General features: G+C 42.4%; 2 protein-coding genes across 2 annotated transcripts; both read left to right on the top strand.

Moving 5' to 3' along the window:
• Positions 1-5587: 5587 nt before the first annotated feature.
• Positions 5588-8925, top strand: LOC147210773 (uncharacterized). The gene is made up of 8 exons (XM_086130622.1): positions 5588-5621; positions 5749-5946; positions 6210-6296; positions 6624-6877; positions 7064-7186; positions 7902-8042; positions 8161-8296; positions 8377-8925. The coding sequence occupies exons 1-8, from the start codon at positions 5588-5590 to the stop codon at positions 8592-8594; spliced, it is 1191 nt and encodes a 396-aa protein (XP_085986748.1). The 3' UTR covers positions 8595-8925.
• A 1007-nt stretch (positions 8926-9932) lies between these two features.
• Positions 9933-14716, top strand: csrp1a (cysteine and glycine-rich protein 1a). The gene is made up of 6 exons (XM_086116406.1): positions 9933-10098; positions 11536-11645; positions 12402-12570; positions 12654-12783; positions 12856-12952; positions 13655-14716. Exons 2-6 carry the CDS (start codon positions 11537-11539, stop codon positions 13729-13731), a joined length of 582 nt encoding a protein of 193 aa, XP_085972532.1. The 5' UTR covers positions 9933-10098; position 11536; the 3' UTR covers positions 13732-14716.
• The last annotated feature ends 604 nt before the right edge of the window (positions 14717-15320 follow it).

Here is a 15320-nt window from a genome sequence, read left to right as displayed (position 1 = left end):
GAGTTAGGGTTGGGGATTAGGGGTTGGGGTTAGGAGAGACGGTTAGGATTAGGGGTTAGGGTTGGGGTTAGTGGTGAGGTGTGAGGGTTTGATTGAGGGTTAGGGGTTAAAGTTTTGGTTAGGTTTAGGGTTGGGGTTAAGGGTTGGGGTTAGGGATGGGGCTTGGCTAGGGAGTTAGGGGTTAGGGTTGGGGGTTAGGTTTGGGGGTTAGGGTAAGGTTTGTAGTTAGGTTTAGGGGTGGGGTTAGGCTTGGGGGTTAGGGGTTAGGTTTGGGGGTGAGGGTTGGGTTTAAATTTGGGGTTTAGGGTTAGGTTTGAGATTAGGGTTAGGGGTGGGGCTCGCCTTGGGGGTTAGGGGTTAGGGTTGGGGGGTTAGGGTAAGGTTTTGTAGTTAGGGTTAGGGGTGGGGCTAGGCTTGGATCTTAGTGTTGGGGGTTAGGAGTTAGAGCTAGGGGTTAGGGTTGAGATGAGGGTTAGGGTTAGGTTTGGGGGTTGGTGTTAGGGTTGGGGGTATGGGTTAGGGCAGGGGTCCCCAACCTTCTTTGCCCCACGGACCGGTTTATGTCAGTATGTCAATATTTTCAGGGACCGGCATTTAAGATGTGGCAAATTAATACAACAAAATAATATGGTATGAGCTGCATGAAAACTGTGGTGTTTTCGAAATATAATAATAAACACAAGGAGTGTCTAATCTGGCCGCAACACTGATCGCTATGGTAATGTTTAATGCCTTCAAAATACGATACAACGCAAATTCAAAGTGCATGAAAATGACGACTCACCACAGCCCTGAGTTTGATTTTCTGCAACTAGACGGTCCCATCTCGGGGTAATAGGAGACAATGACACCTCAAGTGTGTTGTTTATGTCCAGTCTACTTCGTAATTTTGTTTTAGTCGCCGTTGCTGCAGAAACCCCCCACCTCACACAGGTAGGATGTCGGAAATAGCAACAGTGCTATTGTGGCGATCTCAGAGTATTCAGCCATAACTTTAATCCAGTTGTCTCGAACGTACTTTTAAGGCCGCCGTCATTTGCGATCTCCAGCAGTTTTTTAACTCATTTCCTCCAACGTTTTGTTTTTAGCGTAATCGGCGACGTGACGGACAAGCGTGGTTTGACGTGAGTCAAGCGTGACACAGACGGATGTAACGGAGAATCCGGTAATTTTTCTAAATAAAACATCTTTCGTATTCCGAAATAAATAAAACGGAATTAAGGCAAGTTCTTTCTGTGCGGCCCGGCACCAAATGCCCTGCGGACCGGCGGTTGGGAACCCCTGGGTTAGGGTGAGGGGTGAGCTGGAATCAAACCCTGCAACTCTGCACTGTGAGGCTGGCATGCTAACCAGTCACCCACCGTGCCACCAGACACTCTTTCTCTATAGATAAAAGCAGGTTATCTTGAGAAGTGAACAAAAACAGCAGAGGTCTCAGAAGTGAAATGAATTACTGATATCTCATCAGCAAACAACCAAACCTGACCATCAGAAGTAATATATCCAGTTCCTATTTGTAACGTTATCGGACATTTCCACTGCAATGCAGTTTTTACAAACTGACATAGCAACATTGATTACAATGGTGAATATTTATTTTCTTTCAATGAACACGTGGTTACATTTCAGGTTTTGATTGGCCGAAACATCGCTTAAAGTGGCCTATACAGCCCTAGCATGGTCTTTTACCTTGCATGCCAGTCAAGAGATGGACATGTGACCGCGCTGTAAACACAAGTACCCATCTCCCTCATGCAAATACAGCATCCTGTACAACGCATGCTTGAATCAATACATTTACTAAGCTCCAAATACTGTACTCACAATAATGCAGCATCGCCGTTTTTTGTTTTGCTCAGCTTGTTTGGTAGACGCGCTCAAATCAGACGCTCGCAAACACACTCACATGATATGTTGCTTTGTTTCCCTGCCTCACAAAACGGGAAGTGGTTTATGACTGAGGGATTATGGGTAGAAGAGTGCAAAATGTGTCAAGCATGTATGTGTGTGTGTGTGTGTGTGTGTGTGTGTGTGTGTGTGTGCGTGTGTCTGTGCGTGCGTGTGTGTGTGTGCGTGTGTGTGTGTGTCTGTGCGTGCGTGTGTGTGTGTGTGTGCGTGTGTGTGTGTGTGCGTGTGTGTGCGTGTGTGTGTGTGTGCGTGTGTGTGTGCGCGTGTCTGTGCGAGCGTGCGTGCGTGCGTGCGTGTGTGTGTGCGTGCGTGCGTGCACACGCGCGTGTGTGTAAGGGAGGTCATGTCATAGCTAATCTTCTAATGGCCTATGAGGCATAACACCCCCCACCCCCAACCCGATTCAGTGGCAGACCCTGACAGACGCTGTTGTGACAATGGGACACTTGTGTTACTGTAACCCGAGGGACATCTGGAAGGGTGTATGTTGCAGAGTCATACTTTGATGTTGCGAAGAAGCAACAAAGACAACTGTTCCATTGAATTACAACAACAGAAGTGTTTATATTTATCACATTGTTTTTTAATCATTTTTATTCACTTTTCACTCTTCTGTACTTTTATATTTTTCATGCATCATGCCACACAAAGAACTGTCTGGTGTAACATGTCATCAAAATGAATGGGAATGTCTCTGAATTCTCTGAGCTCATCCGCCCCTACACACCTGCCCGGCGCCTCAGGTCTGTGGACCAGACTTTATTAGAAGTACCAAGAACTAAACTGAGGCTCAGAGGGGATTCGAGCCTTTTCTGTTGCTGGTCCCTCTCTCTGGAATGACCTCCCACTGAACATTCGGCAAGCCTCCTCGCTGCCCATCTTCAAAACCCTCCTCAAAACTCACTTGTATTCTTTGGCATTCGACTCAGCATGACTTAGATTTGTTCTTGGTTTTACTGTTTGGTGCTTTCTACCGCCTTTATTACCGATTTGTCTTACTGTTTATTGTGCATGTTAAATTGCTCCATGTACAGCACTTTGTATGCAGCGATGGCTGTTTGAAAGTGCTCTATAAATACTGTTGACTTGACTTGACTTGAATTGTTTTACTGCATAATGTCAAATGTATAAATAAATAAATAAATACCTGGATAAATAAATGCATCATGCCCATCTGTGAGCCACGGTTGAAATGAAATGAACGAATGGGCTCACCAATCTTCATTGATTAACAACATGATGGCTCCGGGCCGGCACACTGAAACCAGAAGTCTACAAGAAACATCTTGTCTGCCAGTTCCAAGATACAACTGGGCTGATGAGTAAATCCTTCTTCATGCAGCAACCTGCCAAAACAACAAAGGAATTCATCAGGGAAAAAGGTGGTGATGGGTGTCGATTGGCAAAGTCAATCTCCAGGGTTTAAACACTGCAGAGCCTGCATTTTACCTGCTAAAAGTTTTTTTTTTTAAATCCAAAAACTTAAAAGAGGCTGCGGTGAAAGCTTCACAAAAGAAAAATGCAAAAATGCAACAGTTTGCTGATGGACGGTAAATGGATCAGAAGCATTATGCACTTCTTGCAAATTAATATCAAGCCTTATTCACTTCACTCAAATTGAAGTCTACCTGTTCCAAAACTTTTGCGCACCTAACAATTTTGTGTATTATTACAAATCTTCTAAATTGTGTCGCCAATCCAGTAAATTCTGTAAACGAATAACCAATGAAATTAATAACAAACTACTGATCCCTTATCCATATTCATCTGTTGATGTCAAAGCCAAATGTTTTCAATCTACTAAAAAAAAGTCTCAATGTAACCGTACTTTTGGACTGGAGTGTTTAGGAACGTGTACATATCATTTGGGCATTAAGGCCTCTGGTTTATGAGGTGAGAAAAATATGCGCCCCCTCCCACTCGCCCAAAAACACCCCTCAGTATTAAAGTTGTCTCAATCCGGCTGAGATGAATCCTCTTTTTCATCGGACGTTAACTCAAAATGTGCTGTCCCATTTGGATGAGCGGCAGGCAGTCAAATGGTTAAATGTGATGTAGCCCAAGGGAACACGTATAGAACAGTTAAAGTCGCCTTAGCAATACCTGCACTGACAAGTTCAACCAGCTTAGTCACTTGGGGGCTAGAATTTCATCAACCCCAAAAGACTCAATGCAAAGAAAAGCGTCAGTAGAGAGCGGATCATCGCGTGCACAGGTAAGCGCACACAGTCATGTTTTCAAATATTACGTATCTACTTTTTTTATGCGCTCACTCTCCCGTCAGGCATCAGCTTCATTGTTTACGTTTCGAAGAAATTCTGTTCAAAGTAGCGGTTCAAATATTGAGTGGGACACAACACTTTACTCAGTTGCTGCTTCCTCCATCATTTTTAAGTCTCGTGTTAATGAGTGCATACTTCGGCAGTGGACATTGATGAAAAATGCACCCAAAAAACCCCCCCTGACTCAATTAAACTGCAAAGACAGTGAATTACATATGTCAATGCGTCACTCAACCAACAAGTGAGAGTTTACTTCCAACAGTTCCGTTTTTCACAAATAATGCTCACGTTGTTGATAGATTATTATCTTGATAAGGACTCGATCTGCTATCTTTGCTAAGTTTTAATGTTGAACAATGTGATGAGATTAATCGGACTATTTTCTTGATACACTCAGTAAATTCATTTCCACATTTGGAAAACGGAGCCTTTAGAAATTCAAACAGATCAGAAGTTGACACGTTGCCCTTTGCCTGAGGGTAACGCCAAAGCTACATACATACCGCACAACCGTCTCATTAAGTGCACTGTCTCCGCCGAGGACGTTACGTGCGTAAGTCATTGCCTGAAGTTTCTTAATTTTAATTGATAAAATTGAAGGATTAATGCTTAGCTTTGACTCCATAGACAGCTAACTAATGTTAGTACGCTGCCGTGTGTTGAACACTACTAGCTGTTAGCTTCTATCACAGAAGCGCAACTGATGAGTTGAATTCACACAGAGTTGACATTAACAATCAAATGTTACACACTGCTGTTTTAAAGCTCCAATTTTTGCTTGGCAGTTTTAGTAATACAAAGAAGCTTAAATTTATGACATGTACTGTAATTTAGATGTCATATCCTCCTGACTACCAGTAGTTCAAATTTGTCCTCTGTAAGGACATTTGTGAACCTAAATATCTCCCACCCAGTGCATCCAATCGCATTAACTCCTTTTATTACTCTAAAGAGGACATTCAGTGCTTTCCAATGATACCAAATTTGTAGGGGTTAGAAAAAGTAAGAAAATGGCTTCCCTCAGTGCAAGCACTTTTTATGGGAAGAGGAAAAGTAATACTTTTTTATCAGACACATTTTGTCTTGAAATGCTGTTGGCATTTTAATTATAAGACTATTATGAACATGTTAAAGTGTTGTTTTAAGTGTATTTGAGCCTGTTTAAAAAATGTAGTGGGATTTCAAAAATTTCTTTTGGAGTAGTCCAATTACTTCACATAGATTGGGGAATTTCAAAATAAATGTGATTGGACAACATTTTTTTTCCCTGGTAGTCAGGCGGTTAAGACATGTACTGTAATTTAGATGTCATAGTCAAGTTTTCACTGCAGCTCTGAAAGGACCCAGATTGTTTTGTGTCCGTTTTCTTCCGCACAGCTTGATCAGTGTCTACAGCTATGGAACAAGACGAAGAAATTACTGCAACAAATGGTATGCATTTCTAGTATTTATCTATTGTAAGACATCTACAGTTTGTTCAATGAACCAATTTAACACTGACTCTTAACAAATGAACAGCATTTTTTCTTTTCTTTTTCCTCATCCTATTTTTGCTTAGACTGGAAAACAGAATCCGACCCAAGACAAGCCGGTTGGCTATTTGCACAAGAACTTCGACAAAATAACAAAGATTCAAAAACACTATGTCTGACCTTGGACATCAGGGACGACAAAGAATCGCAAGACCGGGCTTTAGTCTCCTTTTACAAGAGAGACAACATTCAGTGGGCTTCTCCCCTTATATGCAAACTTCAAGGTAGTACCCAATGACTGGACGTAATATAATCTGCCCCGGTTGGATGGGAGTTTAAAATGTTAGGATATTATTTCTAATGGGCATGGGAGAATCCCTGTGGGAATATCCTGAACTTTCCTTTCGATGCCAGTGTTATATTGTGAAGATGAATCAGACGAGTTTACACCAGTGTTTCCTTTCTTAGTTTATTTTTATGCTCATCCCCAATCAGCACAGACGTCCTCTTTCATTTCAGATTTTAGAATAATGTGTTTCTTTTTCAGGTGACGTTGCAACTGGAAGCGGAGTTCAGCGCCACCTGATGTCGATGGTCATTTTCAGGCTTACCAGCGGATTCCATATGAATTTAGGTTGCACACATCCATAAAAGCACACAGTAGTTGAAGTTCTTGTTACTTTGTTCTAGATCATATTTATAAAAGGTGCTTTATTTAGGTGTTTGATTTTACTCAGTGGTTTACGCATGCGAAAAACTTTCCAAGGCTCACAATGGCTTTAAATTACAATTAAAATATTTTGTCATTTTGGAGGCAGAAATTGTCACCTTTAGAGATGGGTGAAGTTAAATAAATAAACCCTGTTATTTGAATCAAACTAATCGCGAATATGTGGTATCACTTTTTATTTTTTTTACTGCACTGCTAAACTGCAGAATTTTCTTCCCTCCGCTTTCGCAGGAAGTGCAGGCATTACCAAGCTCTTTGAAGGTGAGCCTGATCATCTTATCCCCTCCATATCAGATGGACTGCTGGACAACAACATGTTCGCTGTGGCCGGGCGTATTATTGGCCACTCGTTTTTGCATCACGGGCCAAGTTTTCCAGGACTTAGCCCGGCCATTATTCACACCCTCTTTGGGGGTTCTTTGGAGACAACTTCTATAACAGTGCAGGATTGCCCAGATCTTGATGTTCGTGACATAGTGACAATGGTGAGATGCACCGTGACATGAACTAGTGGCCTTCCTTGATTTATTTCTTTATTTGTTTTTAGACCTGAGAGCTAGTGCCATCATTTTAACTCGATATCCAGAACAATAACAATCATGATCAATTAAAATTATCGTGCATACACACGCTTGTAAAAAACACATGCTGTTCATTTTGTTTTTTTCTAGCTCAGTGAAGACGCCGAAATAAACAACCTCGACACCATCAATCAGCTCTGCGTGCTATGGAATCTCCCCACACCTAATGATGCCAACAGGAAGTGCCTCTCTGACAAGCTTCTTTTTCATGCGGTGAAATAAATGTGCCATTTTGGTTTCGCATTTCCGACGATAGTCGAACACACATTAAGTAGACTTGCACCTCGGTTCACGTTGATGATGAATTAGGGTCCTTAAGTCCTTTGACAAGTGCAAAATAAATCTAAGCTTGTTATTATTATTACTATCATTACTACTAGTAGGAGTAGGAGCATATTGAACTCCTGCACATGAGGTATGGACTTAATTGTCAACCTGGAAGACATACAGCCTCAAACTTTATGCCGGCTGCCTCACATTGCAAACAACAGCACATGTTAAATCTCACAGCTTGATGTGACCACTTAAACCACACCATCTTCATACTGTGCTGCAGAGAAGAGAGTCTCGGGCCACCAAACCCGACGTTCTGTACGCACCGACTGAAGAAATCTTGCACGATAAACATTGTGGGCAGGGCACTGTTCCCCTTCCTTCCCCCCAACCGTGCTCAAAGACTAGTAAATACAATCTGTATTACCATTGATATATGTATGTATGTATATATATATATATATATATATATATATATATATACTGTATATACAGTATACATATGTATATACACACACACCCACACATAAAAAATACAAAATTGGGTATTTGAGAAGTATTTCACACGTCAGCAATTTCCACCACAATGCACTTGCTCTGTCTGGACCGTACAGCTACGTTGCTGTAAACATGATGTCATGTCTTTGAACTGCAGGTGATTGAGCGAACAAGAGATCAAATCAATCAGTTCCAAAGAGGCCTGCAAGACACAGGACTGTGGCCGATTCTAATTCACAGAAGAGAGATCATCCCTATCCTGTTTCCGAGGGAGGCAGAGACCCAAGTCACATCTCAGGTTGGGAAGCAAAGACGTTTCATTTTTGTGCACATGAAGCATCGGAATGGGATGGGGTGCAACCCAGCCAAATACGAAGATGAGCATGCCCTGAGAGCAAATTAGTAACTCATTCCAGATGCTCTTGGATTGCATCACATGGCCTTGTTCCACAACCGTCATCTTTGAGGAATATGAGGCGGTCCACTTTGATGAGCGTGATCTTGAGGATACATCGAGAGTGTCCAGCTTTTTGAAAAACTTCATTGAAACCGGTGTGTATCGCTCCAGCAAGTGAACATCTGAAGCGACCTTCCAAGTGGTTTGAAAAGATCGTTATTTATTTTGAATGCAGAATCTTCAGATGAGTTAAAGAGTCTCATTAGGTTCTGGATCGGATGGGAGGTGCCAGCTGCAGAAATGAAGGTGGAAATAGTAGAAGGTGTGCTTCCCACAGCTGTAACATGTTTTGAGAAGCTGAGGCTGCCGAGGCATTACACAGAGTACAGCAAATTCCGACTGGATCTGTGCGCATGTATATCCAGCAGTTGGAGTGGCTTTGGCTGCACCTAAATTAACGTGTAAAGAGAAGGGTGGAAACCAGGAGTGACGACATGCGTGAAAACGCCATCCGTCCGTTTCCCGTGTGCTGTTTGATTTTCAGAGATACGGCGCCAGGCTGGAACCTACGACGACTGATTTTCAGCAGACAATATTTTATGTGGGACATTCAACAGCCCCAGTGTACCATAACCTTACCAAAACTTGTTTCTGGTGTAATTCATCTTTACTATACTGTATTTGAAAATATGACATATCAACCCATTTTAGAAGTAATGAACTGTAGGATGAATTTGGCGTCTTAAGATTTTGAAGAGGTTTAAGAATGTTAATTTTTAACTGGTGCCGAGCACTAAAACGGTTTGCATTCACTGCAAAGCATATACTTTGTACTTCACTTTAAATGCCTGTTCATGTTAAAAGCGGGTAGACTGATTCTATGGTTTCTGTAAATACAGAATAATTGTACAATATGTATGTAAACTAATTATTTATTCATGTATTCCTTCTTATTTCCACTGATATGATATGTGTTAATCCAGACCTTTGGGGTGATTATGTCATTTTTGTGGTGAATGACTTGTGAGCAGGGAGATCTGTTCCAACACAATGAGTTGCTTCTCCATATGTGCAAAGCAACGCTTTCTAGCACACACAGGTAAGGATTTGCTCAAAGGAAATACGATAACGGGTTTAACATTTACGATTGACAATCCAGTGTTTTTTTTCTAATGGGAAAAATCACTCTTGACAAGATAATCGCTTTCAGAGATATCTTCTCTTTGGACTTTTGCTGACTTTGAGTGAAAGTGAAGTAGAATGCATAAATTAGGCCCAATTGTGTGTGCACAAGTTGTCTTGAATCGACATGTATTACCACAAATGACCACTCGAGGGTAGCAAACTCCCGCAACTACCAATTACTCCAACAAACAGTTTTACATTCAGTCTGACTGACCTTTTACGGCAAAGACCTTTTGAAATTGTGTAATAAAACACCGAGGTCGGAATTGATCTGTCGCCTACAACAGTCTTACAGTTGGTCGAAATTAATTATGTGTTAAAGGTCATCGTATCGAAAGAGGAAATAGAACTTACTGCCACGTTTCATAAAGGACAATATACATGCAGTTTAGTAGGGTATACCGTCCCTGTGCAAAACCCTTCCAATACAGTTTTCACAAGCAAACCGACAAAGAGAAAGAAACTTATTTTTTAGGTCTACCCCGTGTCGTTGTGGCATCTAGGCATTTTGAGGGGGGGGAAACCCTCAACAATCTTTCCATCTTCACACGGGGGGGAAAAAACCCCGACACAGGTTTCCTCCTCATTGCCGTGCTCCTCCCTCAGCGACCGAGTCAGAAATTCCTTTTTCCTGCACTTGGGTGACTGGCTTTGAAGCGGCAACAGAAGGCAGGCACCTCCCTCTCATCAGAGGAAGTGCTGCAGCAGAACTCCTTATCGCGAGTCAGACTTTCACCTGTCCTTCACCACTGCTGACTGACAGAAACTTAAGGTACGTAACACTTGAAATGCGAAAGCTTCCTCCACTCATTCTATTTGCTTGCCAATGCATGACGGGTAAACGCCCTCTGCGGTTGGAGTCGGGCCAGCCGCCAGGCAAAATTACCGGATTTTGAGTTTGCAAAGACGGAAGAGACATTGTCGGTGCTCGACCGCCTTAAAAAGCGCGCAGTTAAAAAGCAACAACACAGGAGTGCTGAAGTAAAGAACCCACTTCTGTCAGAGGCTACCACAACTATCGCATGTGTGGGAGGGAGGACGGATCATCTTTGTGCTGACTTTACATTTCTACCTGTTTTCGACTCCCACGAAACTCTCATGCTCCTACTGTTTTCTCGTCTCCCAGCCCATTTCGAGAAAAACAATGTCAGTCACGTCTCAGATCACGTGATTTCGATACCTACAGGAAGGGCTTTGAACAGTCATTCTCCCATGTTCACTTTGAGCAGTCAAACAAAATTTGACGTTTCGTGGAGGAGGGAAGTAGGAAAAACATCAGATGCTAAAAGAAGAACTTTTTACAGGAAACCTTTCACCTTTTGTTCCAATTCATTTTGTTTCCAGTTAAAATAATGTACATCAAAGACCGAAATGGTACAGGAAGTGTTTGGTTTGGCCTTTAATATTTACAAATTTCCAATCACATTGAGTCATAAGACGTGACTTTGAAATGAATCCAACAACATACAATACGTATTGATGCCAAGCTTGTATTGTTGTATATTTTTATTCAACGCAAACATAGGTGTATGTTTAATATTACATGCATATTTAGAAGTTAAATTTATAAGATACAGTCCCAAACAGCAGGAATACAAGACAGCCTCCAAGTTGTGCCGGTCCTGAAGTAGAACGCCCCCCCCCCCCCCCCCCCACACACCTCACCAAAAAATTAATACAACATATTTCCTGTGCGGCAAAACATTGGCATCAGCCATAATGACATCACACAGAATGGAAGTGACGCAGGGCAAAACAGAGTGAGTTGATGAGGCTGGTTATCTTTCATTGCGAGGAATGTGGGATTGGAAAGACGAGAATTGACTGTTGAAGTCATTGTGGCTTGAGAGCAAAATACAGGCAGGATGCCAGCATACTTCACATCACATCAAACTATTCTAAAATGTTTTTTCCACACAACCGCAAGCAACGTGATTGCAGTCCTTAGTGGAACTCTTTTGCCTTGTCGATTGGCAGCAGTAAAATGACGGCATCTGGACTCAGCCAGACAAAGCAGAAAACACCGAAAAACAGTTCCACTTATTAAAGTACGTGTATTTAACCTTAAGAAAGTCCCGCGTTTGTTTTTGTACTTACTATCCACACAGTCTACCGGCACTTGTGCACAGTTTCCTAAGTAACCTGTACTCATTTAAACAACACTAATTATAAGATGTTTCTGTGTCCATGCATGTATTCTTTGGCGAAGGATGAATTTAGGAGGAGGAAACCAGTGTGGCCGTTGTAAGAAGACTGTTTACTTTGCAGAGGAGGTACTCTGCGACAGTCGGAGATTCCATAAGTCCTGCTTTTTGTGCTGTGAGTTAACTGCTTACTATCTAATTAACCGACTGCTTACCCCTCCTGACGTGGGAAGGAATATTTGAGCACATGTACACGGTTGCAGGGACACAGCTTGTAAAATGATGACTTGCCATTTGCATGTTAAAGTGGAAACATGATATAGGATGTGACCATTGCCGTAAAAATGATAATCGGTCAAGTCAACACTTAGGCTATGTTGCCAGGAGAGCACGTTTGTCCAGAACAGTGCTGATGTACTGCCAGGTGGAGTTATGTTCACCTTGTTTTAGTAATGCTGACTTGGTTTCGTGTTCACGCTGGGACTGCCATGACAAATGCTCTAGCACGTTCTAAATCTCAACGGGCATTCTTGGCAACCACAGCCGTGTCAATTCCACCAAGCTACTTTCTATCCCACTTGTCCAGGCAAGATGAAGCCTATCCCATAAGACAAAACCCAGACAAGACCTTGAGCTGGTCGTCAGTCATGACACCAGCCCCTCTCTAGTCTGGTTCACTCATCATATCGTACCAAAGGCTGAATCTCCAGTTGCAAGTGAAAGAATTTGTTGGGTGAGGTTCACCCAGACAGAAATGTGATGATGTTATTTGTGTTTCCTTGTCGCAATGGCGCATTCCTTCAATGGAATTCACATGAAAACAGATGACCGCTCCATAAAAGGACTGCAAAATCCACAGCAAAAAGCTGAAAGATAACACGCACTGGCAAAAGAACCAGGGGTGTTTGATTTTTATGTTGCATCTATTCAGCGGCGTGTGGGAAGTGCTTGGACAGTACAACGGTTGCTGTTCATCTGGATGAAATCTACTGCAAGTCATGCTACAGGAAGCATTACGGGCCAAAGGGTTACGGTTTTGGTGTTGGAGCAGGGACTCTGAGCATGGACAAGGGCCAGGGTCAGGGTGTCACCCATGAAGAGTGAGTACTACCAGATTTAAAAAAGCACAATACTCATCTGTTTTCAAGCTTTTCGGTCACATTGCACCTTATTTCCCATTCAGACCTGTTCCTCATCGCCCCACCACCAACCCTAACCCTTCGAAGTTGGCTCGCAAGTTTGGCGGGTCCGAGAAGTGCCCTCGTTGTGGCAGGGCCGTCTACGCTGCAGAGAAAGTGATCGGCGCAGGCAGCGTAAGAAAGAATACACGTAGGCAGGAATGCAAAACGATAAATGGCAATAATTCATGTTCTTTTTAATTGCAGTCATGGCACAAGACTGGTTGTTTCCGTTGCGCCACGTGCGGTAAGGGCCTTGAGTCAACCACAGTTGCCGATAAGGATGGAGAAATCTACTGCAAAGGTATAACAAAGATCATATTCTGTCATCCAAACAACTACATATGACACGATCAAATCGTTTTTTGTATCTCAAGAGTATTTAAACGCTCAAATTGCACGTCATGAGCTGTCATGAACACAAGACGACAGCAGAGGGCGCCGTACTACTCACGTCAAGAACAGGACGACTGAGTAAGGGACATCAAATGAAAGTTAGTTAGCTTTGTGAACCACTGCACTATCAATGGCGCATGAACACTGCTGAAAAGATGTTTTGGTAAAATTTAAAAGCAATATTAACCTAAGAATTCTATTGCTTTTACAGGATTCGCCGCCCCCCCCCCAAAAAAGAACATGATCCACTTACTACTGGCACCAAGTGATTATACAAACATGCAATTGGTCAATAGTAATTAAAGGCAGGGTTTTGTTGTTTGTATTAGCCAAGCAGCATCTGTGACCTTTGAACTAAACCTAATTTGATAAGCCAAATGTCCTCATTTCTCCTACGGTTGCAGAAAAGGGTACATGAGGTTTTACTGTTCAAACAACATGCTTAGCTTTTCGATATGTAGGTAGGTAGGTATTACAAATACAGCGTATAGACTCACTGTTCATAATCTAAGCCGAAGAAAACAGTGACGTATTTGTAAAGCAAGCCGTAAATGAGGGGCACAAACAAGGATTATGGATGTATTTCTGACACCATCGTTTTGCCCTACAGGTTGCTACGCAAAAGACTTTGGTCCAAAGGGTTATGGATATGGCGGTGGGGCCGGAGCCCTGCCACTCACTCAGTAGACGGAACCAGCGGAAGAAGAATGGCATCAGAGTGATTTTACAGCCACTTGACACATACACCCAACACGCCACAACATTCGGTCCACCTGCACTAACCAATCTAATGTGATTGTATGCAAGAACTATTAAAACGAGACCTCTGTGCAGCTGTTTCAGTATGGGGCCATGCATTTTTTCATAATGCTAAAAGACACTGTCAAGTGGATACATCTCTGAGAGAAAAACAAAAAGCCAAATTTTGTAGGTCTTGCATTGAATCTTGCTTGATGCTGCAGGTGTACCAAATATTGGGGAGAATGGATCTAGATTTGGTGAAAGTCCACATCATGCTGTTTGGTTGTCATTTATAATTCAAGGATTCAAGGAAATTGATTGTACAGTGATCCCTCGCTATTTCGCGGTTCGTTTATCGCGGCTTTAGTGCGGATTTTTTCAAACATATACATATAGTACAGTACTGTATACAGTATGTTGCCTTATGTGACTCGCTGTTGTTTTGCTGACTTTTGCAGCTTCTCGCCGACCGTTTGCGGACTTAATTTTTATTTTTTTTTGTGTTTACTGTATTGTTATTCATAAACTTAGACATGTTTAAATCTATTAGTATACAGCATTAAGTCATGTTAATTACTTCAAAGATTTCTTCTACATGCATGTATACCATTAAATTTGGCCTTATAAATATGTACATGTACCGATATGGCGGGTGGGGGGCGCTACTTCGCGGATTTTCGTTTATCGCGGGTGGTTTTGGTCCCCATTAACCGCGATAAACGAGGGATTACTGTAATACGAGCACACATTTCCCCACGAGATTCCAAGAAATGCTATCCCCGTGAAGGTCACCTTTTTTGCAATATCAAAACCGATTGCACAATATACAGTACTTGATGTGTGACATTTGGACAATTATTGCGAAAGGTGAATAAAGCTAAGGATTAAAAAGTACCTCTCTTTTTTCCCCTAATAAAAAAAAAAGACAACATTTCTCATGAATGCATTTTTTTTTTATATAAACAATTGCCTGTCAGTGGAGATTGTGACAATCAGTACCAATGGATTTTAACTGCAGGTGTATATATCAATACAGTACAGGTTACCAACAACTGCAGCCGTAACAATACAATATCCGTCCATCCATTTTCCGATCCGCTTCATCCTCACAAGGGTCACGGAGCCTATCCCAGCCGTCTTCAGGCAGGAGGCGGCGGACACCCTGAACCAGGGCACACATAGACAAACAACTATCCACGCTCACACTCACACCTAGGGACAATTTAGAGTGTTCAATCAGCCTGCTGTGCATGTTTTTGGAATGTGGGAGGAAACCGGAGTACCCGGAGGAAACCCACGCAGGCCCCAGGGAGAACGTGCAAACTCCACACAGGAAGGCCGGAGCCGGGATCGAACCCACGACCTCTGCACTGTGAGGTTGACGTGCTAAACACTGGTCACCGGGCCGCCCCACAATACAATATAATAATCGATTTTTATTGTCATACTATAGAATAGATTCCGTTTTAGTGAGTCGATGGTGCAAACGTGTACAGTATAAAGAAAACATACTGAAACATTGATACCTGAGATAC

The sequence above is a fragment of the Hippocampus guttulatus genome, chromosome 1 (assembly GCF_054856545.1).
Source record: "Hippocampus guttulatus isolate MCC_2025c chromosome 1, RoL_Hgut_1.0, whole genome shotgun sequence".
Lineage (NCBI taxonomy): Eukaryota > Metazoa > Chordata > Actinopteri > Syngnathiformes > Syngnathidae > Hippocampus > Hippocampus guttulatus.
Note: the sequence above shows the minus strand (reverse complement) of the source record. Positions and strands in the feature narration are given on the sequence as shown.